The 23,782-nt window shown below is 38.5% G+C and overlaps 1 protein-coding gene across 5 annotated transcripts in view; it reads left to right on the plus strand.

Annotated features, from left to right (window-relative positions):
• EXOC4 (exocyst complex component 4) overlaps positions 1-23,782 on the plus strand; it is a 745,858-nt gene that overhangs the window by 62,110 nt on the left and 659,966 nt on the right. For all 5 annotated transcript variants that reach the window (XR_006212814.1, XM_007076278.3, XM_042972750.1 and 2 more), the window contains exons 5-6: positions 1,085-1,194; positions 18,063-18,306. Coding sequence is in view for 4 of the 5 variants with exons in the window: in XM_007076278.3 (XP_007076340.1) it covers positions 1,085-1,194; positions 18,063-18,306 (354 nt within the window). In the remaining variant the exon portion in view is untranslated. The remainder of the gene's footprint in view (positions 1-1,084; positions 1,195-18,062; positions 18,307-23,782) is intronic.

Below are 23,782 nucleotides of genomic sequence, written 5' to 3' on the forward strand. Positions count from 1 at the left end.
GCCAGATTGCCACTGCTACTGCTGATGTTGTTTATGGGACTGGAGAGAGGTGAGAATTGTGGCTTTGACCTGTCTACCCTTGAAACTTGGAGAAGCTTTCCTGTTGTAGATGCAGAATGTTAGATAATTCAGTTTATTCCTCCCTCCCTCCCTCCCTCCCTCCCTCCCTCCCTTCCTTCCTTCCTTCCTTCCTTTTTTAAGTTTATTATTATTTCTTTAATGATCTGCACACCCAGTGTGGGACTTGAACTTACGACTCTGAGATCAAGAGTTGCGTGCTCTTCTGAATGAGCCATCCAGGTGCACCATAGATGGTTCAGTTTCTTCAGAGTAGAACACAGGTGTTACTTGCCTTGAAATTGCCTACTTCTTTCACTTAACAGATGGCTATAAGTGGGAATTAACTTGAAAATTTAATTGTTTTTTATAGTCTTTGTGTCATTTAAAATTAATGTGTTTATTTTGGAGATGCTTAAAGTTAATCATTAAGATGAGGTGCTAGGCCTTTTTGGAAAAGGTGAAATGGGTAATCAGATACTGAATTAAGCTGTTTGAGTTCCTTAAATCATCTTTTATTGTCGTGATTCTCAATTTGATGAAATTTATGAACCTCTTTTAAAGAAAGCTGAATGTAGTGAACTCCCAGAATATATCAAAAACTCCAGCTGGAAAACACAGGTTCAACAAAACTTAACTACTTAAACCTTTGTTCAGTTATCATGAAATGGTGACATTTGATCTTCCTTTGCTGATAAATTAATTTTAACACAGAAACAACAAAGGGTGCTGATATTGCATGGCATAATTTGGTTGTAAGGTATTCATCTAGATGATCCGGAATATATTTACACTAATGTTTTTAAATCTAGCAGTGAAGTAAGACAATAAAAAATTGAATACTTAGAACCCTTAGAATATATCTTTAACCCCCTTTCTATAGCAATCACCACTGGAAATACTCTTGGGAGACCTTTGAAGTCACAGTGGAGATAGAGGGCTCATGACAAAAAGAAAGGGCTAAGAGATGGGCACGTAGTTGGTTTTGGAGAAAGTGGAAACTAACTACTCTACCTTTCCCTTTTAGCTCCCTTATAAAAGATGCTTCTCCCGTTCCTCTGATTGATGTTACCAACCTTCCTACTCCTCGAAAATTCCTCGATGCCTCTCAGTTTTCTACTCCTGGAAGCTCAAGTGGTAAGCTTTTAATTCTTTAGCCACTTAGCCTCTTTTCATAATACTACAGTAAGGCAAAGACCTGGGGAAGTCTGGGGAGTCAGGGGTGGGAGGTCCTGGGGTGAGTGCCTCGGAGCCTCTGATGAGCTCTTTGCCACCCTCAGAGGGAATAAGGAAATGATTGGTTGGGCCTGTTGCATTCTCAGCTTTGAAAACTGGCAGCTGAATCTGGCCTGACTCCTGAATCCAGATGTAGTTATGCTTTATTTGACGAGCACGGTTTGTTTTTCTGAAGTTGAATTTGAATGCTTTTCGATGCATTGTCTTTTTTTTCTTCTTCTTTTTTATAACCTCTATTGTTTCTGTTAGCTTTTACCCAGCTGCTGCACCTGTTCCATTGCCCGTCTGGTTCTTGAGAGCTTCTGAGTGTGTGATCTATATCCTGTGTGTCCTCTATACTGGTTCCTTGTACCTTCCAGTGGCCTCTCCGCTTCCATATGTGCTTGCATGTGGGTGTGCACACACACTCATACATATAATGCACTTTGAGGTCATAGCTGCAAACTAACCATGTTTCTTCTTGGGCTACCTACTATTCTGTTGAGTAAGACAAAGGAGAGCCATTTTAGCCTATATTTAAAGTTCTTTGAATTTAATGCAGATTTAGGGGAATTCTTCTGGGATGGCTCAGACCTGCTCCGTTGGAGGGTTCAGCTTAGCTTGGCTCAGATTGCCTCTGGGTCTCTGCAAAGAGCTGTTCAACTATTGCATTTCTGGATCGAGGCGAAGGAGATGGGGTGTTTTTGAGAGATGTCCCACAGGTGCCTTCTTGTCATAGCTAAAGTCCTCAATATGTTTTAAGGAATGAGTAATGCTGGTTATCATAGGCTTTGCAGGTATAAATCAGTTCTTACCATTTCTATAGTCCTGTAGAGCTTGAAATAATGAAAAGGTAGAAAGGTAGAAAAATAATTTGGATTCAGTCAATACATTTTGTGTAACTAATTGAAAGTGTTTCTTTTGAGAGCCTGACTATATATTGTTGCTGGAGCATATTTAATTACCTTTTAAAATATCATTTAATTAAGTTTTAGGGTTATTTAGGCTTGGAATCTTGAGGTTTATTGCTTTTACTGTAGGAAAAGTGTAGAAATTATTTTATAATAGATTTTACTGTTAGTCTACTTAATGATTTTTTTTTTAAACCCCAACACTTATTTTTATTATGACACTTTACAAGGTTTGTGCTCAAGCCTCTTCCTGGAGCTAAGAAGTTTTGTTTTCTTCCTCTGTCTGTTGTAGTGTTGCTGTTCTCTGAGTTTTGACACTGCTTTGAGCTGTTGTAGAATGTGGAATTATGAAACACAATATATATTTATACTTTTGATTTGGATTTTTCCCTCTACCTGGAGGAGACATTATCAGCTGTTATATTTTCTTATGTTTATAATGTGAATTATCATTGCTTAGCCTGGTTATATCGATTTAAGTAAATGTTGCCGAATCAACGGTCATGTAACAAAAATTTTAATTGTTTATGAAGAAATGATAGGGCAGGCATTTTGCAAATGAAAAGCACTGTGCAAATAGCAAGTAAGTTGAAAACATGCCAATTATGGCAAATTTAAGTAGAAACTAATTTTGCTCCATCTATTATTTTTAACAAGACAGCTCTTTGACGGGCACTTTTTCTGTCAGGTCCTGTAGTTAGCGTTTCTCACTTAGTGGAGTTCGTGGTGACACTTTGACTTCGGCCGTCTGTTCTTCATTATTGGGGACCACGCTTGAAGAGCCGGATGTTGTCTGAGTGGAGCTGGGACCGTCATGGAGACTGCTTGTACATAAGCTACAAACCTTTCTTTCTACAAGGGCTCGTTTCTTTGACCGGTTAGGACTTTTGATCTCCTGATTTTTCTGTGGGTGACCGAAGGAGAAGGTGGTCGAAATATTACTGGTGGAGATGTATACCAGTAGTAGTTAAGACACGTTTAGGGCCTACTTGTGTGCCAAATGGTATGTTGAGTGCTTCGTGTGGTTAGCTCAGTGCTTTAACAGTCTTTCTAGGTAGGTACTGTTATAATGGCTCCATTTTACAGCTGGGAAGAACTGAGGCATTGGGGGGGTTAGTAACTGGCTTAAGTTGACATAGCTGACAAGTAGTAGAGCTGTGATTTCAAGTGAGGAGCTGGAGTCCAGAATACGCTCTTCTAACCAGTGCGTTTTCCTGCCAGAGAGGTAGGTATGCTCTGGGCATTAATTTTCCCTTGTTACCCCAACAAATGACCACGACCAGCTTACGGTTTTGTAGCTTAGAAGCCCAGTATGGGTCTCCCTGGGCTGTGTTCCTTCTGGAGGCCCTCGGGGAGGCCCTCTTCCTCACCTTTCCCAGCTCCTAGAGGCTGCTGCTTTCCCAGACTTGTTGACCTCTTCCTCTCTCTTTTCCAAACCAGAGACAGTGTGTTTCACCTACTTCTTGGGTCACATCTCTTTGACCTACCCTTCTGCCTCTTCCTCCCCCTTTTAAGGACTTTCGTGATAGATTGATTCCACCTGGATAATTCTGGCCGCTCTCCCTAGCTCAAGGTCCTTAGCCTTAGTCACATCTACGAAGTCACCTTTGCCATGTAATACATTCACATATTCTGGGAATTAGGGCATGGATAGCCTTTGGGAACAACTACTCTGCTTACCATACTCTGTACTGCTTGTTTTCACTTGAGTCGCCTTGAGGAGCCAGTATGTAAAATTTTGACTTTCTTGAAATTATGTGTGAAGTCTTTTTTTAAATCACTGCAGTCCTAGTCTTTAGGACTATATTAATCTGGGTCACATTATTCAAGGGGGTTGTATAAATGAAGAAGATGTAAATTATGTAGAGAACTGCACAGAATGTTGCTAAGTACATATAAAAGTGTGAGGCTGATGAAATACACTATAAATAAAGGGCAGGTATTTTCTTATTCTTAGTGAACAGTAAGTCCTGCGAGTCTATTTGCAAAGTGCCCTGCAAGTCAGTCCTGGAAGGAATAGTCATTTTCAGCAGGGAATTTAACATGGGCTTTTAAAATTGCCTTCTCAGCTTGTGAAATAGTGGGATTGAGGGTGTGATCCACTAGAACTGACATCTTTATAGAGGAAGTTCCAGTAGGGAATCCCTGGATAGAACAGATCTCTCGTTGGGGTGCTGTAAATCAGGGTTGGAGGTGATTCTTAAGGACTTTCAGATTATTATTAATTAAACAAGAATTTTGATAGTTTGCAAATGAGTCATTTTTCAAGTGTCTTATTTAGAGGCAGAGATGTGAGTGACTTATGTGAGATTTTCTAATGGTTTACATGTTATGGTTTGCAAAACATGTTGCATCGTGCAGCTGATGCAGCAGTCCCCTGAGGTAGTTAGGGCAGGTAGTGTTGTCATTATCATGATGATTCTTTTCATATCTATCCTTTTTCAGTCTAGTAAATACTTAAGTTATAAGTAAATACTTAAGTTATCAATATAAACTAATATGGAGTGATTTCCAGGATGTATTATAAAGTGAAAATAGCCAAGTATAAGAGAGTATCTGAAGTAAAATTTCTCTTCCTGGAAGAGAGGTATAAGAAACACGGGAGGGATAAACCAGAAACTAATGGAATCGATTAACTAACTCCATGGGATGGATAGAAAAACAGAAACATGATTAGCATCCATTTAACTCTCATACACAGTAATAGGGAAAAGAAATGGCCTAATAAAAACCAGGGAAACAATAGACGATTTACAAGAGACCCAAATGGTTCATATACCTGGAAATATTCTCAACACCACTAGAAACCTCAGAAATGCAAACTAAAATAACAAACTGAAAAAAATAAAAACACAGAGCCTGTCAGATTTGTAAAAATCAAAATCCACTTGTAAGAATTAAAAGTCTAACAAAGCCAATTTTAAGGGCAAGAAAGAGAGAAACAAAAGCTCATGCACAGGTCAGAGAAACCTACATTGGCACAATCACTTTAAAAAGTTATTTGGCAGGCGCCTGGGTGGCTCAGTTGGTTGGGCGTCCAACTTCTGCTCAGGTCATGATCTCACAGTTTGTGAATTCGATCCCCATGTCGGGCTCTGTGCTGACAGATCAGAGCCTGGAGCCTGCTTCAGATTCTGTGTCTCCCTTTCTCTCTGCCTCTTCCCTGCTCATGCTTTCCCTCTCTCTCTCAAAAATAAATAAACATTTAAAAAAATTAAAATAAAATAAAAAGCTATTTGGAAAATGAAGTTTAAAATGCACCAACATTCCTCTACATATATAACACACGTGGCCCCCCAAGAGTTGGGCTTCCTCAGTTTTTAGGCATTATGGCACATATGCAAAATAACTTATACAGCACAATGACTTGTATAGTACAACTAGGGTAAAGGGAGGTGGCGGCACGTAGCTAAAGAGAACTTGTCTAGAGATTCTGATTTCCCCAAGACCCACCTAGTTACCCGCCCGAAGGCTGAAGGGCCCATTATCTCAGATATATCTACAACCCATTCCCAAGAGATCAGTGGTTGGGGAAATTCTGTCCTACAGAAATATGTACAGACATACTCATTCCTGTAAGGTTTCTAATAATGACACATTGCAAACTTATAACTTGCCTATCTATAGAAGAATGGATAAATTGTGATTATATAATGAAATACTATACAGTAGTTAAAACTAATAAACTAGAGCTATACTGTAACATAAGAAAACCCAAAAGATACAAAGTTGAGTTTAAAACCCAAGCAGTAAAATGATACATATCATATTATACAATTATAAGCAAATTAATTAAAGTATACAAATTCGAATCAAGTAAACATGTAAATCAAGTTATACAATTTATTTAAGCCCTACTCAAAATAATATACTTTGTATATATAAACATGCACAATATATAACATTTATATACAAATATATGTATATATATATAAACCACATGTATTGTTTCTATATTTACAAATATACAACATACACATTTACGTACAAACAGTAAAAGTGTGCAAACATACAGGACAAAGACACAGAACAATTTCAAAACAGTAGTTACCTCTAGGGTAGAAGAGAGAAGAAAAGAATTGGGAAAGAATTCATGTATTCACAGGGGCCTTCAATTATACCTGTAATTTTTCTTTAAAGAATCTGAATTAAATACGGAAAACTATTAAGATTTATTAATCTAATGGGAAGTACCTGAAGATGGTTACATTAATCTCTAATATATGATATAATACTCATGTGTAATAAATGTATTTTAATTAACAAACCCTGTCCTTGCTTTATTTTTACATTTATAAATACCTGAACTAATAATTCTATTTTGGCCCCTTTGTATATAGTCCTCAGCTCTAGGGGCCGGCTAGAGCTATGGGTGCCTCAGTCAGTTGACCATCCTCCTCTAGATTTCTGCTCAAGTCATGATCCCAGGGTCATGGGATGAAGCCCTGCATCAGGCTCCACGCTCAGTGTGGAGCCTGCTTAAGAGTCTCTCTCTCCCTCCGCCTCCTCTCCCATTTTCTCTCTCTCTCCCTAAGATAAAATAAAAATAAAATAAAATAAAATAAAAATATAGTCCTCAGTTCTATTTATGATTAATCATAGAAATCAACCAAGATATTTAATAGCAAATGAAGGATTCTTTAGGAACAACTGATTTAAAATGCCTAGGGAGGCCCCAACCTTAGGACAGAAGTAACTCAAAAAGTGTCCTATTGTTTTGGAGAACCTTCATTATTCTAGATATGTGAGTTGCAGGAAAAAAAATTTCATCTCCTCTTATGTTAGGATTCATAGCTCTCATTCCATGTAGAGAGAATTTAAATATCAAATCCAAAATTTTTAAGAAAAGTATCAAGTCCCAGAACAAGACTTTACGGAATAGAATGCACGTAAGAAAACAGCAGCGAAAGAAAAAAAAAATCATTTAATTTGTGCTCTCTTTGGGTTTTATTGCTTAACCTATGCTGGTACCAAAAAGAAAGAAAGTTAAGAAGTCCAGTTTCATTACGGTTATATTCACAGCAATCCCAGCAGGAGCATGCATAAAATGAATAAAGAAGCCACAAATGAAATGCCTGTGTACCCCGGGAGTAATTGCTCAGTCAAAACGTTCCAAAGGCAGTTTGCCAAATGAAAGGACATACTGAGAATCCAAAAGCTTGAACCAACATTTTACTACAATTATTGGCTTTTCTCCACATTTCTCCCATCCTTTTACCTAAGTTATAGTTGAATTACTGCATCTAAATTAGACATTAGTTTCCTGTACATTACAAAATACTGTGACTGATGAGAAATGGGAGAAAGGCTTGCAAAATACATCTCTTACTTCTTTAGAGTGGGAACAGCAAGGGGCTAGCTTCCAATAATTACCATCTGGTGAACCTGGACCAATCACTCAACCTCTGTGGATGGAATAGGTTTATAAAATGAGTTTTGAAAAATAATACCTGATGGGGGCACCTGGGTGGCTCGGTCAACTGGGCGTCTGACTTTGGCTCCGGTCATGATCTCACGGCTTGTGGGTTTGAGCCCCACATCGGGCTCTGTGCAGACAGTTCGGAGCCTGGAGCCTGCTTCCGATTCTGTGTCTCCCTCTCTCTGGCCCTCCCCCGCTCACACTCTGTCTCAGTCTCTCTCTCTAAAATAAATAAACAAACAAAAAAAAGATACAATTTTGAAGCTATTCTACAGTCTTTTCTCTCAAAAATGAATAAACACTAAAAAAAATAAAATAATAACTCATTAACTAGAGTGTATAAGGAATTTTTCATATATTTACTACAAACTGTTCATGTGGTTTACCTATTTTTTTTATAATTTTACGTTTGCATATTTTTGCTAATTAGCTTGTTTTATTGGTTCATAGGGGTTCTTTATATATTCTGGATACTTAGCCTCCGTTGGACACATGCCAATCTTTCCATGTATAAGGACTCTTTGGTAAAATGCCCATCATGGGCAGAGGCCTTTAAGATGTCATTTCTTTTCTTCACTAACATACAGGAAAGCTAAATGGACACTAACCATTTTTCTCTCAGTGGGTTTCTTGCTTCTGCCAATCTGTGCCTTGATTTTACATTTTGCAATTAATATTTTTTGATCATGTATACACATATACAGTTCTATGCTTTTATTTTGGTATTTCCAAATACCAAAGTTCTATGCTTTTATTTTGGTATATCCAAATACCAAAGTTCTATGCTTTTATTTTGGTATTTCTGGTATTCTCCAGAAGAGTTGTAGTAGTTCATTGTACCACGAGTGTGTGAGAGTGCTCGTTTCCCTCACAGCCTCACCAAATAATGTGTTATTAGACTTTAAAACAAAGAAAAAAATTTTTTTAATGTTTATTTACTTTTGGGAGAGAGAGAGAGAGAGAGCGAGAGCGTGAGCAGGGGAGGGGCAGAGAGAGAGGAAGACACAGAATCCAAAGCAGGCTCCAGGCCCTTAACTGTCAGCATGGAGCCCAATGTGGGGCTTGAACTCATGAACTGTGAGATCATGACCTGAGCCAAAGTTGGATGCTTAACCATCTGAGCCACCCAGGCACCCCTGTGTTGTTAGAGTTTTTCAGTTTTGCTCATTTGATAGGTGAAAATGGTGTCACAGTGTTGTTTAATTTGCATTTCTCTGGGGTGCCTGGGTGGCTCAGTCAGTTACGCATTTGACTCTTGATTTGGGCTCAGGTCATGATCTCATGGTTCATGAGTTTGAGCTCTGCATCGGGCTCTGCGCTGGCAGTGTGGAGCCCGCTTGGGATTTTCCCTCTCTCCCCTTTCCCTGCTTGTGCACGTATTCTCTCCCTCTCAAAATAATAAAGCTTAAAAATATTTAAAAAGTTTGCATTTCTACAATTAGGAGTCGGTTGAGACAATTTTCCTTAATGTTTAAAGTCCATTTTAACTTTTGTGAATTGTTATTATGTCTTTTATTCACTTTGTTCTATTTTATCTTTAAATCTCTTACTGTGCAAGACTTCCTATTATTGAACCAGTTTTTCATTACCTAGAAAAAAATGCCTCTTGATCATGGTGTGTTATTTTCTCAATGTGCTGGTGAATTCTATTTGTGAATACGTTAGTTAGAATTTTTGCATCAATGTTTATAAATGATACCACCACCATATTGGAGTTTGGTTTCAGTGGAATAATTTGCTTCCTAGAAGGAGTTAGGAAGCTTTTCTTTATTCTCCATGCTCTAGAACAATTTCTGGAGCATTGGAGTTCTCTGGTGTTTGAAGGTTTAGGGAATTTTCCTGTGAAAACATTTGGATCTGATACATTTTTCATGTTTGTGCTTTTTATTTTCTCCGTTTTTTCCTGTGTAAATTGCTCTCCTTAAGTACTCTGTCTCTATTGGGATCAATTTTAATCTGTATTTTTCTAGGAAATTATTGATTTCATTTAGTTTTTCAAATTTATTTATGCAGAGGTCTCTAAAGTATTTTCTTATGGTTTTGAAATTTTCTTTTTTCCTTTTGTTTATTTTATTTGCACTAGCCCCCTTTTCTTGATCAAAGTAGCTGGTGGTTTGTGTATTGTGTTAGGGTGGTTTTTTTTTTTTTTTAATTTTCAAGAAATCAGTGTTTTGATTATTGGGTAGGTCTATTTTTCTTTTCTCTACCTCATTATTTTCTGCTTTTATCTTTATTTCCTTTTTTGTGCTTTCTTTTGGCTTATATTTTCTTCTGATCTAGACATTGAGATCATGTATTTTAATTTTTACTGATAAATGTGTTCAATGACAGGAATTTTTCTCAACACTTTAAATTTGTCCCATAGACATTGATATTTAATGTTTCCATTATCATGGGCATTGAAGAGGGCATCTTTTGGGATGAGCACTGGCTGTTGTATGGAAACCAATTTGACAATAAATTTCATATATTTAAAAAAAATGATCTCATTTCAATTTCTATTTGGCTGGAAACATAATGTTTTTAGTAGAAGGATTTTACATTCATAAAGAAAAGGGTCTTTTGTGTGTGTTTTGTTTCTAGTAATACTTTCTACCTTTATTGCATTGAATTCAGAGAGTATTGTTGGTAATATTTTTACTTCAGGGAACTTACATTTTCTTTGTGGCTTATTATATGATCAGTGTTTATGAGTGTCCCATGGATACTTGAGTAAAAGATGCATTCTTTATTACCAGGTGGATGGTTTGATATATATCCATAGGATCCACCTTATTTAATTATGTTGTTTAGGTCTTCTATCTCATTTTTTTTTTTTGTGATGTATTCAAGATTTCTCTTGGATTTTTCCTCTGTCTCAGCATCACTTGAAGCTTTTGTTTTAAAATGGTGGCTGCTGTTTAATTTGGTATATAAATATTCATAAATGTTATAGCCTTATTGTGAATTGTGGCATGTGGTATTAGAGGGCATGTGCCTTTTGTCATTATGGTTAATGCCTTTTGACTGGCATACCTTTGTTCATTTTATATTTCTAGCTGTTCCAAATTTCTAGTTTTGGGATCAACAATATTGTTGAGCTTTTCTTTCTGATTCAGATTGAAAAACCCCTTTCTTATCATAGGGGAGCTGAATCTATTAATATATGTTGATAAGACTAATATGTTTTGTCTCAACTCTATCATAGTATTTTATAAATACGTATATTTGCTGTATTTCTTTATCTCTGGGATATTAATTCTTTGCTCTTTAAACAAATTTTTTTTTTTGGCTTAGGAGGTGATTTTTTTCCCCCCAGTGATGGTCTATTTAATGTATTTAAAAACTTGGATAAAATGCTCTTAGTCCCTTTTTAATGCTTTAATCTTTCTCTCTCATTTCTGTTTTTGTTGGTATCCTTTAATCCCCATCTTTTGTTTAAGTAGCAACATGACTTTATTTTCCTTTCTTTTCTGCCAATTGTTAGTTGTGTTATTTTTACTTTTTCACAACATACCCGTCTTAGTTGTCTTCCATCCACACCGGCCCGTTTTGCTTTTGTCATAAATCTGTACTTAAATATTTTAAATACTTACCATCAATCTTTTTTGCTGAAGTTTTCCCACTTATCTCTTGGTTGCATAAAGCTTATCAAAAGATTCCTTAAGGCTAACTGCTTTTTCCCCCTTTTTTGTTTTCTTTTCATTGGTACTTAAAGGACAGCTTAGATGGGCATAAATGCCTTAGTTTACAATTTTACTTACTGATTTTTTGCTCTTGTAAGCTGTGATCCTGTAGACCTTGAGGATTTTTAACTTAGGAACTTAATAGTTTTAGTAGGATATGCCCTGGAGGTTTTTTTTTTTTTTTTTTTTTTCTTTTTTTGGGGGGTGGGGTGGTTAATTTTTCCAGATACCCAGTAGGCTCTTTTATTTTGCAGATTCAAGATTTTTTTTTTTTTTTTTTTTTTTTTTGCTTTATAATTTCAAGTATTCTATTGTTTGTTTTTTTCGAATGTGTACTTTTTTCTTTGCCTGTCTTCCATTTCTACTGCTTTCTCTTTGGTCTCTTTATTGCTGTCTTTATATCCCTTTTATTCCCTATTTTGGTTCCCTGAATTTCCACAATGCCCTTTATAAAATATTCATTTGAGTCTGTTTCCCCTTGGGTATTTTATAATTTATTCTTCCTATTTGAAATAATTGTCTTTTTCTTCTGTATTTCTTCTGAGTTTAGTCTGTTTTCTTCTCATACCTTTCTTTTATTTGTCCATGTCTGTTCCTAGTTTTGGAGTTTTTGACTCAAAGTGACTTTTCTTATCCCCAGATTCTTGTTTCAGTATATTACTTCCATCTGGAGTGTTGTCATCTAGTTTTCTTGTGCTTCATGATAGTTTTATTGTAGGAAAATTTATTGAATTTTCCTGTTAATGTGTGTTGGATTTTCTGATCGCCCTCCCCCCATATACCTTTATATGAATCTGTTCATTTTTTTATGTTTTTTTTTTTTTTAAATGGGTATGGGGTGTTTTATAGAATTCCTAGCTCATTGGCTCCCTCTTCTGTCAGCATAGCAAAATCCAAATACTTGAGTGTATTATTTGTTTTGATGGTAGGAGAAGATTGTTCTCAGAATTTCGAGTCTCTTGTGGGGTCCTGAATGTTCTCTTTATGCTTCTTTCTCCCTTCACTATCCAGTAGTCACAGGGCATTTCTCTCTTCCTTTTGTCTTATTTCTCCCATAGAAGCTATAGGTCTCAAATACTCTTGCAAATTGTCTGTTTTTAAACTCTCTCTCTCCTGTAGTCCATGTTCTCATCTACTTGGATACTTTTTGGGTATTTTCAAACTTAGGGTGGACATTGTCTCTTTTAGTGATAGTTTTAGATCAATCTTAGGATCATCAGTAAGTCCCTTGTCTCTTCATCATGGTTCTTCACCTGCCTGCTTTTGCTTGCTTGCGACAAAGCCTTGTGGCAGAGCAGGGGTGGGGCAAAAGTTTGAGAGATTGCTTGCTGGGATTAGGTGTTTGTTATTACAGTTGTGAATTTTGGGCAATTTCTATCTTCCAGGTTATCCTGAGGGTATTATTTGCACACATTTTATTTGTTCTTCTAGTTGTTCTATGTTGTTTTGGAGGGAATATGGAGAAATGGAGACCTAAGCAACTACCATTGTCTCCAGCAATCCAGGAGTTGCTAAAGCTGGAAATTTTAAAAGTACATTTTTTTTTTTTTTTTACTTCCTTAGGGGATTGTTTTTGTGTTTTGATATCCCATTATCTCATTTGATAGACACAGTGGTGTCGATGTTATCTCCATTTTACAGATGGAAAAATTGGGGTCCCACAAGATTTAATGACTTGAGAGAGATTTACACAGTTAGAACATGGTAAAGTTGATAATCAAATCTAAAATTCTATGATGCCCAGCTCTTGCTCTTTGTACTACATCATGCTATCTTTTTGGGCAATTGAACTTATAAAGCCTTAGATATTATTGAATATTAATATAAAGTATGAATTTGTTCATCTCCTCCTTGTCTCTTCTCTTCTCCTGTATCCCTGTTATATTTTTAGTAGCCACTCTTCCATTGGTGGCTACTCCTTGACTTTCAAAGATGCATCCTCCTTGCTCTAAAAAGAGATAATGTACATTCAGTGCTGTCCCAAGGGAAACTGAACAGGTGTTGGTTTTGTTGGTTTTTATCCTAATAATCCTCCCTCCACTCTACCCTCCCCTTCAAACATACCATCATTTCCCCCTTAGCCCACTTTCAGTTGTGGAGGGACCAATGTTCATTCATTGTGCTTTCCAACCTCACTGCAGTGTGGGGTTCATCTCCACCTCTGAATTGAAACTATTCCCACACTGCGGCCGTAAAAACCCCTAGCTCCATGTCAGTGACAGCCCAAGTAGCAGTTGGCAATATTTTTTGTCAGTCTCCTTTCTGGAGTGGAGTGTTACGCTGTCTGTAGTTTCCTTCGGAATAATTTAATCTGCACCTTAGGGGTGCTTAGTTAACATTTTTGAAGTACCTTAATCAGGAATCCACACTTCAGAGATAGTTAGTTAACATTTGAAAGACCCTAATCAAGATTCTATACTCCAGAGGCGACCAGTGCCTCCTATACTGCGCTCTCGATCTGTACCAGTGGGTGCGTTAAATAAAAGATGTTAAAAGTAATTTTTTATTGGTGAAACAAATGGTATTTAAGGTATAGGGTTGACCAAGCATCTCCACTGGGACATGAATGGAAGATAAGGATTTGAAGAGGCCAAAAGCGTACCCAGGTCTAGAGCTGGATTTGGTCCTGTTCCTGCAGTCTTAATGGAGGATTTTGTCAGCTCATATGGCCAGTGGTGCGTGTTAAGTCTCTGTAACACCCCTGGGTTAAAACCTGCCTGCCTCTGCCTGCTTGTCCACACACAGGTCACTGGATACATCCTTTGGCTCCACTCCTCGTTTCCATTTCTTGTCCACAGAGGTGTTACTCTCAATTTTGAACCAGACTATTTTTTTAATTTCTTAATGTATACTTTATGTATACTTGTGTTTTGAGATTGGATATCTCAAGTACGACTTTACAGTGCCATTTTGACCAGAAGCACAGAATTATTTTTAGGTGGTAACTTTCTTATTTTCTACCTGAGAGTATTGTTACTCTTCTGAGGCCAGATTCCCATCTCTGGGGGCAGCATGTTGGATGTGTAATTCTCTTGATACTTTATTGGTCAAATTAGGCTTGGTAATTTTTTTGAAGTCCCCTTTTTATATTGAATTCCGTTCAACAGTGACACAGTTCTCCTGTTATATAATGTTCTTATATGCAACAGGTAAATGAAGTTATGTATGTAGGCCAAAATCATATATATCAAATTTACATACTTTAGGTACTGTGCATAGTATGAGGAAGGACATCTACCAGGAGTTTCTGTGGTAAACACTACCACTATTTTACAACTCAATCAACATGTATAAATGTTAAGTCAAATAATAAAGCTTATTCAATATGAAGTTAAAGTGTATTACCAGGTTTCTTGTGCAAATTTGATAACATTTGTATATAGCCGTGGCATGTGTTACTGATATTTTCCTACCAAACATACTGAGAAAAGAAAGCAGTTATATACTGGTCTACATTGCTTCCTGTACTCACTGGGAAACAAAAGGTGATTTTCTTTTATAGAACACTTATGGGCTTAAATGGATTATTCACTTTATCTGTTATTTTTTTAAATGGGCTATCTATAATCTAGGTGCACATAATTAGCTATGGGCCATGTAACTGGAGATGTAGAGATTTAGACTAAGTTGATAGAATCATGGAATTGTGGAGCTTGAAAGGACTTGAGATATCATTTAGTTAATTGTTCCATGAGTCCCAGCGTGTCTTACTTAAACCTTCCATGAATCCCTGCTTAGCCTCAAACCACAGACACGGTTTCTATGCACTTAGGCATGTATATCTACACATCCGTATCTCTTTCCTTCCTTCCCCATCTATGCGTGTAATAGAGACCAATTGGGACCAGTAGGATTTTCGTAGAAATAATGGGTTAAAGATGTGAAGGTCTTAATATTTAACTCTGTCCTGCCAGTAAGGGTCTTTAAAACCGGGTTCAAGAAATCCTCACTTGGTAAGTATCCTCAGAGCAAAAAATCAAACAGAACTAGGTAAGAGAGTCAAGTGTTTCTAATTATAAAGTGTTCTCAAACCTACATGGTGAGTACATATTCTATCACTGTAGATACAAGGGAATGGTTTGGTAGCGTTTGGTAGTTTAGAAATATGTACATTTTGTTCTAATTGTGGTGTGAGGCCCTTGCTGAATTTCAGCTACTTTATTTTTGTACAAGCCTTTTTCCACAAAGCACCAATAATTCTCTATGACCTCACAGGGCTTTTGTGATTATTGGACTAGTCTTCACGGTTGATTATATTATCCTTTTAAATTGCCTTTTAATTTTCAGCTGATGTAAGTGAAATAGATCATATAAATTAATTAATATTGGATCCATTCAGTGTTTATGCTCTAGGAGATTTTAGGAGACAAACAGAAAGGTAAGCTTCTACAGAAATGTGTCATTTGGGGCTGTGGCATTTTATTATTTAGTCCTTGCTTATTTGTTATTTTTTAATAGGCCATCTATCATATTAGCACACATATAAGTAGCTATCTGCCACATAATCTAGCGACTTATTGATTTAAACTACATTTATCTCCTTGCCAATCGCTTTTGCTGCAGGTGGTTGCCACATTCAGATGGCCCTTTGCTTGTGTCTTTTGTGACTCATAGGTGCCCTTTTGTGAAGATCATTTTCTCCCAGCTAAATTTCTATTACTTTTGTCCCCTCGCCTGAAGCCCCGCTTATAGTTGTGTTTCATTTTCCCTCTCTAACATGCTGAATTTAGATGGCTCCTTGGCTGCTAAGTATTTCTCTCTTCTTGCTGCTGGGATTGGTTTTGCAGGATGCAGTGATTCTGTGGCCTGAGGTGTCTAGTTCTTAATGTATAAAGCAAAACCAGTAACTAAAATGTCTATTCTTGGGATGTCACATTTGGAAATATCAATGCCCCCCCCTTTGTTGTTGTTGTTGTTGTTGTTGTTGTTTTTGATTTGCCATTAGAATTGTCATCTTCAGAGGTTTAAGCCACTTTGGTTCTACTCCTGCTTTAACTAGTGTTAAAATTATTTAAATTAAATACCATATCATCAGATGTCCTCTATGTTGCAGAGAAAATCATAGGAATTTGGTCTTTCCTTATGTGGTTCTCTTTCTCCACATGGTTTCAGCATCATGGATAAATATTGAGAGGATGTCTTCAGTGAAGAGCAAGCTTGTTCAAGTAATTGTATCATGCACATCATTAAATGCTTCTGGTTCATGTTTAAGTGCATTTTATGAGTTGGGAACAAAAAGAAAAAGGATTGAGGAGAAGAGACTGCATTCATCTGAAGCAGGGATTTTTGGGGACTTTGGGCAGCGGGTACAAGGATTTACTCCATAGGCTGGGATATTTTTATTCTTCCCCAATAAATAGATTCCAGTATATTCCAGCGGTGCTGAACAACTTGGAGTGGGGCCCATAGTGTAGTTGAGCTTGAATCTACTGGAGAAGAATGCACGCGTTCTTTCAGGATATCCCATGTTTTAAAAACCTGCCACTCGTTTTGAAGAATAAAGGAGAAGGAAGGATGGGGAAAACTTTCACTATTGGGGTCCAGCTTCAGGCTTGCACTCACTTTTGCTTTATTCTCCCTTAACCCAACCATTTTTAATAGGAGAGAATGATTTTTGGGCGAGAGGTTTTTTTAACCTGCGGTTCTTTGGTAGTTGTGAACCCCCTGGCATCCCGTGAGAAGTTTCGTGTGTATCTGTGTTAGTTTGAAGGGAAGGCCTGTGGTTATCAGTGGCTAACAGAGGTCTCAGAGCCTCATCCCTTGTTCCTGCCAGCTCCCCCCTGGCGGTAAGAAGCACTGCGCTGGGCTGTCCTCTTCCAATCCCAAACCACGTGGTTTCCATGAAAGCTGTCCTCTGCCGATCTACAGAGACTTTGGATGTAGAAAATTACTTCTGAGAACTAGCACGGATTAGCAAGAACTGTTTACAGCAGAGAGTGTTATGGTGGACCCATGTTTAAAGAAAAATAGAAGGTGGTTCTTTTGTATTTATGAAAACTCCTTACTTAGTACTCTTTTCCTCAGAGTCTGTTGTTCTTCCTTTATTTTTCTTCATCTTATTTGACTTCTTTACCTTTCTACATTAACTTGTAATCTCTTCTTATCAAGTTACTTATCTTTTCTAACTATTAAGTAAGAGCTTTGAGACTATGGTCTGCTTCTTTAGAATTCTCCTGCAGCACCGAGCATGGTTTTTTATTTAATTAATTTATTAAATTTTTCTTTTTTTTTAACATTTATTTATTTTTGAGAGAGAGAGGGAGGGAGGGAGGGAGCGTGATCAGGGGAGGAGCAGAGAGAGGGAGACACAGAATTCGAAACAGGCTCCAGGTTCTGAGCTGTCAGCACCGAGCCCTGTGCGGGGCTCGAACTCACAAAGTGCAAGATCGTGACCTGAGTCGAAGTCGGATGCTTAACCAACTGAGCCACCCATGCGCCCCACAGTATGGCATTTTATAAACAGTGAATGCTTCATCAGTGTCATGGACTGACCGACTGTGGATGGGGCAGTCTGTGGAAAACTTTCTGTGGAGATTTGCTTGTTTTTAATGGTTTCCACCTCTTATTTTAACGGATGGGTATGATTTGAGGAATATAACTGTTATTTTGTGATTGTGATTCTTAGTTAATGTGTAAAAATGATTTAATTATTAATTTAGTTGAAGAAATCTTCTCTGACTCCATTACGGGAGTAATCAAAGCAGTGATCCCATTTAGTCAGCCTATTCTGTTTTTGAATCTTGTAATGGATTTTTTTTTTTTTTTTTTTTTTTTTTTTTTTTTTTTTTTTTACAGTCAAGGAGGTAAACCTGCAGGACATCAAGGAGGATTTGGAGTTGGATCCAGAGGAGAACAGCACCCTTTTTATGGGCATCCTCATCAAGGGGCTGGCCAAACTGAAGAAGGTCCCAGAGACCGTTAAGGCAATCAAAGAACGCTTGGAGCAGGAGCTTCAGCAAATTGTGAAGCGGTCTACGACCCAGGTCGCAGACAGTAGCTATCAGAGAGGAGAGAACCTCACCGTGGAGAACCAGCCAAGGTAAATAGTGGTTTTGAGAACTCTGGGTATTGTACGTTTACTAGGATGGGGGATTGGTGACTAACTCCTGTTAGCGTTATTTCCTGCACTTGGGCTGCTAGAGCCCATGCAAACTCAGATTGGTGAGAGATCTTGAGTAGGCATGATTCAGCTAGTTTTGATGTAATTAAGAAGGGTTTTTTGGTCTAGTTTTTAAGAGCAAGAATGCATACGTGGCAGCTGGGGAGGGACAGAGAGGGAGAGAGAGAGACAGAGAGAGAGACAGAGAGAGAATCTTAAGCAGGTTCCACACCCAGCTTGGAGCCTGACACGGGGCTTGATCTCACAACCATGAGATCGTGACTTGAGCTGAAAGCAAGAGTTGGATGCTTACCCGACTACCACCTAGGTGCTCCTGAACAATATGCTTTAAAACTTCTTAACTACAGGGGTACCAAGAGCCGACTCTTGGTTTTGTCTCAGGTCATGATCTCACGGTTCGTGAGTTTGAGCCCCACGTCGGACTCCACGCTGACATCTTGGGGCCAGCTTGGGAGTCTCTCTGTCTGTCTCTCTCTCTGCCCCTCCCCTGCTTAAATAAATAAGCTTAAAAAAACGTATAGTGGGGTGCCTGAGTGGCTCAGTCAGTTAAGCATCTGAATTCAGCTCAGGTCATGATCTTGTTTGTGAGTTCAAGCCCCGCGTCTGACTGTGTGCTGACAGCTCGGATCCTGGAGCCTGCTTCGAAATCTGTGTCTCCTTCTCTCTCTGCTCCTCCCCTTCTCTCTCTCTCTCAGAAATAAACATTAAAAAAAAGCATATTGTTAATACTCAAATGAAAAAAAAGTACCAATTATTGAATATTAAGTACTAAGCAATATTCAAGCCAATTTATATTATCTCATTGAATTCTCACGACAACTTCGTACAGCCAGGGAAACTGGGGCTCAGAAACTAGTTATTAGCTCAAGGTCACAGAACAAGTGGCTGGCTTTGGGATTGAAGGCAGGTCTATGGTCTTTCCTCTGTCCTATGCTTTCTTCTTTAATGTGTGGTGCTATTTGCCAATAGGCACATCAGTTTCAAAAAATAGAAACTACGATTTCCGGTGAGAGCAGAGGGCAGAGTGAAGCGTGTCTTCTCAGTTTCTCCAATAACGTAAGTCCCTGGGAGGTGCCAGACCGTGTGCAGAAGGGCTCATAATATCGTGGACCTGTTGTTAAGGAAATTCTACTGTGTGTACTTAGGGCTTTAATATATTTTTTTTAAAAAGCAGATAACAAATGTAAGGAGAAATAATAGCTTACTTAGTATGGAATTCTCCAGACTTTAAATTTTGGGGAAAAATGAATGTTACCTATTTACATTTTCTATATTCTTTTATACCTAAACCACATTGATTTTGATTATGCCTTAAATGTCTTCAAAAATTAATGGCCTTTTAAACTTCATTTGGAAGTGCAATTGGTGAAGAAACCATCCTTAACCCATCTCCTGCCGCAGACCCTTTCCCAGCACCTGTTTTGATGAGCATGCGCTTTGGAGTCAGGCGGACCCGACTTTGAATGCCAGCTCTGTAATCTGAAGAAAAGACTCCCTGTCTTAGAGGGTTGCTTGGTCTAGGTGAGATCTTAGGATCAGAGTTTAGTCGAGTAGCGCCAGCCAGAGCTGTCACATGCATTCATATATGTGGATGCACGCGTTTGTTTATTCTTGCCTCCTTCCTCGACTTCCATGTTCTTTGCTTCACCCTGTGATCCAGAGAGGCTGGGCAATGGTTCTCAACTGAACTTTGCTTTTCTTCTTTCTTTGCCCTGTGCCTGGATTTCCGTGAAGACCTTTTGCCTCCTCACTAATGAACACTCCAGAATTCTGGTCTGGCTTGCTATTTGCCCTGCTGCTGCAAGTCCCTAGATGAATACCCTGAACTTTCATAGGGAAATAACATGACTATCGGGTATATTGAAAATGAAACGAAAGGGCACGGATCAATAACTTTTCTGCAAATCTCATTACAGTACCCTTAAAAGCAATGTGTCTTTCATAGGATTTTGACCTCTTCCTCTTCCATTCCTAAGCCCGTTCCAGAATTCACAAGTAGAAATTACAGCTATGGAAGTGGAAATTCAGCATACTGCCCCAGGAAATAATAACTGTTTCCCTGTGAGGAATGAGTCAGCAGCAGGGTCTCCCCCCGCCACCCTCTTTAAGTTTTGTCGTCGTCCGTATTTAGAGGCTGTTGTGGGTAGGGTATATTCGACACTGGAAAGTAAACCAGCTGCTTGCCCTGGTTTCTGGTGTATCACATGATCTCATTTTATAAATGACCGGATCTGAAAAACTGGGCCGAAACTATGGTGAGATAGAATAATACAGAGAAAGCAAACATTTGGGGTGAAGCACTCCTCTTGGAGATCAAAGATGAAAGTCTTGGGCTGGGATTCCAAACGGCTTACAGTTTCATGCTAGTCTGTGAGGGCTCTGTGCTTTCAAATGCTTTAAAACTCAACAATTAGTGACCTTGGGAACGTCATTCAAAAGTGATTGGCACTGTTACTTCCAGAGGCTGAAAATTTTAGAAGGGATGTTGTCAGATTATCCCTTGCAGCCTGCATGGTACTTTGTGTTCGTTAAACTGTACTGGGATGTGTTAGTGGCATTTACCTTAGAAAGAAGTCAAGTCGCAAAGCTTCATATTATTTACCATCCAGGGCATCTTACGCTAAATTACCAGAATCTGTTTTTCTTAAAGTTGGGGTGTAGGCAAAAAGAGCCACAGATCCTTTTTCCCCACTATGCACGTTCTTTCCCTCACCCCCCCGTAGTGAAATAACCTCTTTCAGATCATAAGCATATAAATACTGCAGTGAGGCAAGACACCATTACTGTAACTTTTCTTAAAAGTCCCATTGTTCAGCATCATCTTACTAAATATATTCTGGTTGTGATGCATTGCAGGCCTGTTGTCATTTGTCTTTATGGAAAGAGAATTTCTATGGTGTGCTATTCTTCTAGAAAAGGAGAAGGAACCAGGCTACTGAATGGTCATGTTTCACTTCCTGCAGAGAGAGCCAGGATACTTCCTCAGCCAGTTTGTAAAAATCACTTCGGTGACCCACTTGTTTCCCGACCCCCCGCCCCCCGCTCCCGACGATCTGTGCTCTGTGTGTAGGAGAGATACTCCTTTCATTCATTCGTAATCTGGGTGGTGTCCATAAACCTCTACTTACTTTTGAAGAAAAATATTCAGATGGTCTTGTTGCCAACTCGATATACACATTAGGGCAACATGTGCTTTTTGCTAATCTCCCGGAAGCTCTCGCTACCCATAATTTCCTCAGAAAGGCAGCCGGGGTCTTCAGTTTCAGATGCTGAATGTGGTCTCCAGTCTGCACAGCACCTTACCGATTTCCTCCATCTCCTGCTGCCTAATTGTTGATTCTTTCCTCAAATCTAGCTCATGAGCATTTCATACCATTTTTGAGCCTAAGAAGCTGGAAGAAGTTCTTTAATAATTAACAAATAGGAAAAGCATGAGGAAGAGCTAAAAGAAATAAAATCCCCTCAGAGGTGCAATGTTAAGACGATGGAGGAAAGAGGGGCGCCTGGGTGGCTCAGTCGCTTGAGCATTTGACTTCGGCTCAGGTCATGAGCTCACAGTTTGTGGGTTCGAGCCCCGCCATCGGGCTCTGTGCTGACAGCTTGCTCAGAGCCTGCAGCCTGCTTCAGATTCTGTGTCTCCTTCTCTCTCTCTGCCCCTCCCCCGCTCATGCTCTGTCTCTCAAAAATAAATAAGCGTTAAAAAATTAAAAAAAAAAATAAAGATGACGGAGGAAAGAAAGATGTGGGAAAAGACAGTGATTGGCGTGCGTGAGGCAGCTCTTCCATCTGTTTGGAAATGGTCCTTTTTCAATGTGGAGGCAGCCGATCGTGCAAGAGGCGGTGCAGGGCTGCTCCACTTTGGTAAACCTGCTGGTCTTGGAGAGGGCAGGAGGGATTGAGTCCGTGGAAGCCATGGCGGGTTATGGAGACCTTTTTTCCTTTTGGAAGGTCCTTTTGCCGTGTTCCTCCACCTTGGTTACGAATGAAGGGAGCTTCAGTGTCTGATCTAAAGAGAGCTAAAGAGAACATTGCATATTCTGTGCTCACTGTGATAGGAAAGAAAGGTTTGTGGAAGACACGGGAAAGAAATCTGCTTTAACGCTAAAAGTAGTTGTGTTTGGATAATAAGGCTGTAGATCTGCCCCCCTCTATTTTGTAACTGTTAGGAAGTCTAGTGAGAAATAAATTCATTATTTAAGAATTAAAGTACTAAAGTTATTTTCATCAGAAAAAAAATCATTAAAAATGAAAATGCCTACTGGGGGGTATCATTATGGAAAAATGTAATACCTGTCGGCAGACCTACTGGATCGTGACCGTTAGATTACCTTTTATGATGTATGTGTGTGGCTGTGTGTGTTTGGTTATTTTCTGACTGCTTCTAGAATGGAAGCCTTGAGGGAGAACGGATTTGCCTTGCTCAGAGCCCTATCACTTTATTTCCAGAAGGTATCACAGTACCCACTTGACCCATAGTGAATATTTGTTGAACGAAAGAGTGAATTCCACGTGTACTGAATATGTACCATGGACCAGACACTGGGATAAAATGCCAAACAAATAAGACATAGTGTTTAAAGTCTAGAGGGAAGTAAAGGCATTAATCAAAGAACTGTTCAGTAAGTATATTGTTACAAACTGTGTGACTGAAGTGCTGTAGAGGAAGAACAGAGTGTGCCGTGAGAGCGTATAACCACGGACACCTGACCTGGTCCGGGTAGGTGGGCACTGAGGCGTTTCTTGTGTGTTTTTAGATAAAGTGAGGCAGCTCCTGTGTTTTATAATAGTTGTTTTCAAGCTCTTTTCACTGATAGCACCTATCAGTTGTGCTTCCAGTGGAGCAGTTAGCTTGGCATCCATATAGAAGATGGGAGAAGGAAAGCAGCTAGATTCTCAATAGAGCATTTTCAAAGTTTGTGCTGACCTCTGTGGTTGATACGGTTTTGATAATTATTGCCAGTGTGCTTTTCTTAATACCAAGTTTTCATGTCGTGCAATGTTTGAGAGTTTCTATAGTCCCTTGCCAACAGATTGTATTATCAAACATTTTTTTTTATCTTTGCCAAGCTGATAGGTGAAATGGTATTTCCAAGGTGGTTTTGATTTGCATTTTTTTTGTTGTTGTTGTTAATATGAGTGAGGTTGAACTTGACATTTGTGTAAAAAATTTTTTTGTTATGATACCTGGGTTGTATCTGAATATATTACTTCAAAATAATCTGAATTGAGAGTGGGTGGAGATACAGATAATATATTATTAGCTGTAAATGATATTTCCTGAAGTAGTGTTCTAGATACAGGGTGGTTTATTTTCCTGTTCTTTTCCTTTTTAAAATTTGTAATTTCCAATAATACAGAGTTCAAATAATGTTTATTCCTTTTCAGCGAACTATCT

The sequence above is a fragment of the Panthera tigris genome, chromosome A2 (assembly GCF_018350195.1).
Source record: "Panthera tigris isolate Pti1 chromosome A2, P.tigris_Pti1_mat1.1, whole genome shotgun sequence".
Taxonomy (NCBI): Eukaryota; Metazoa; Chordata; class Mammalia; order Carnivora; family Felidae; genus Panthera; species Panthera tigris.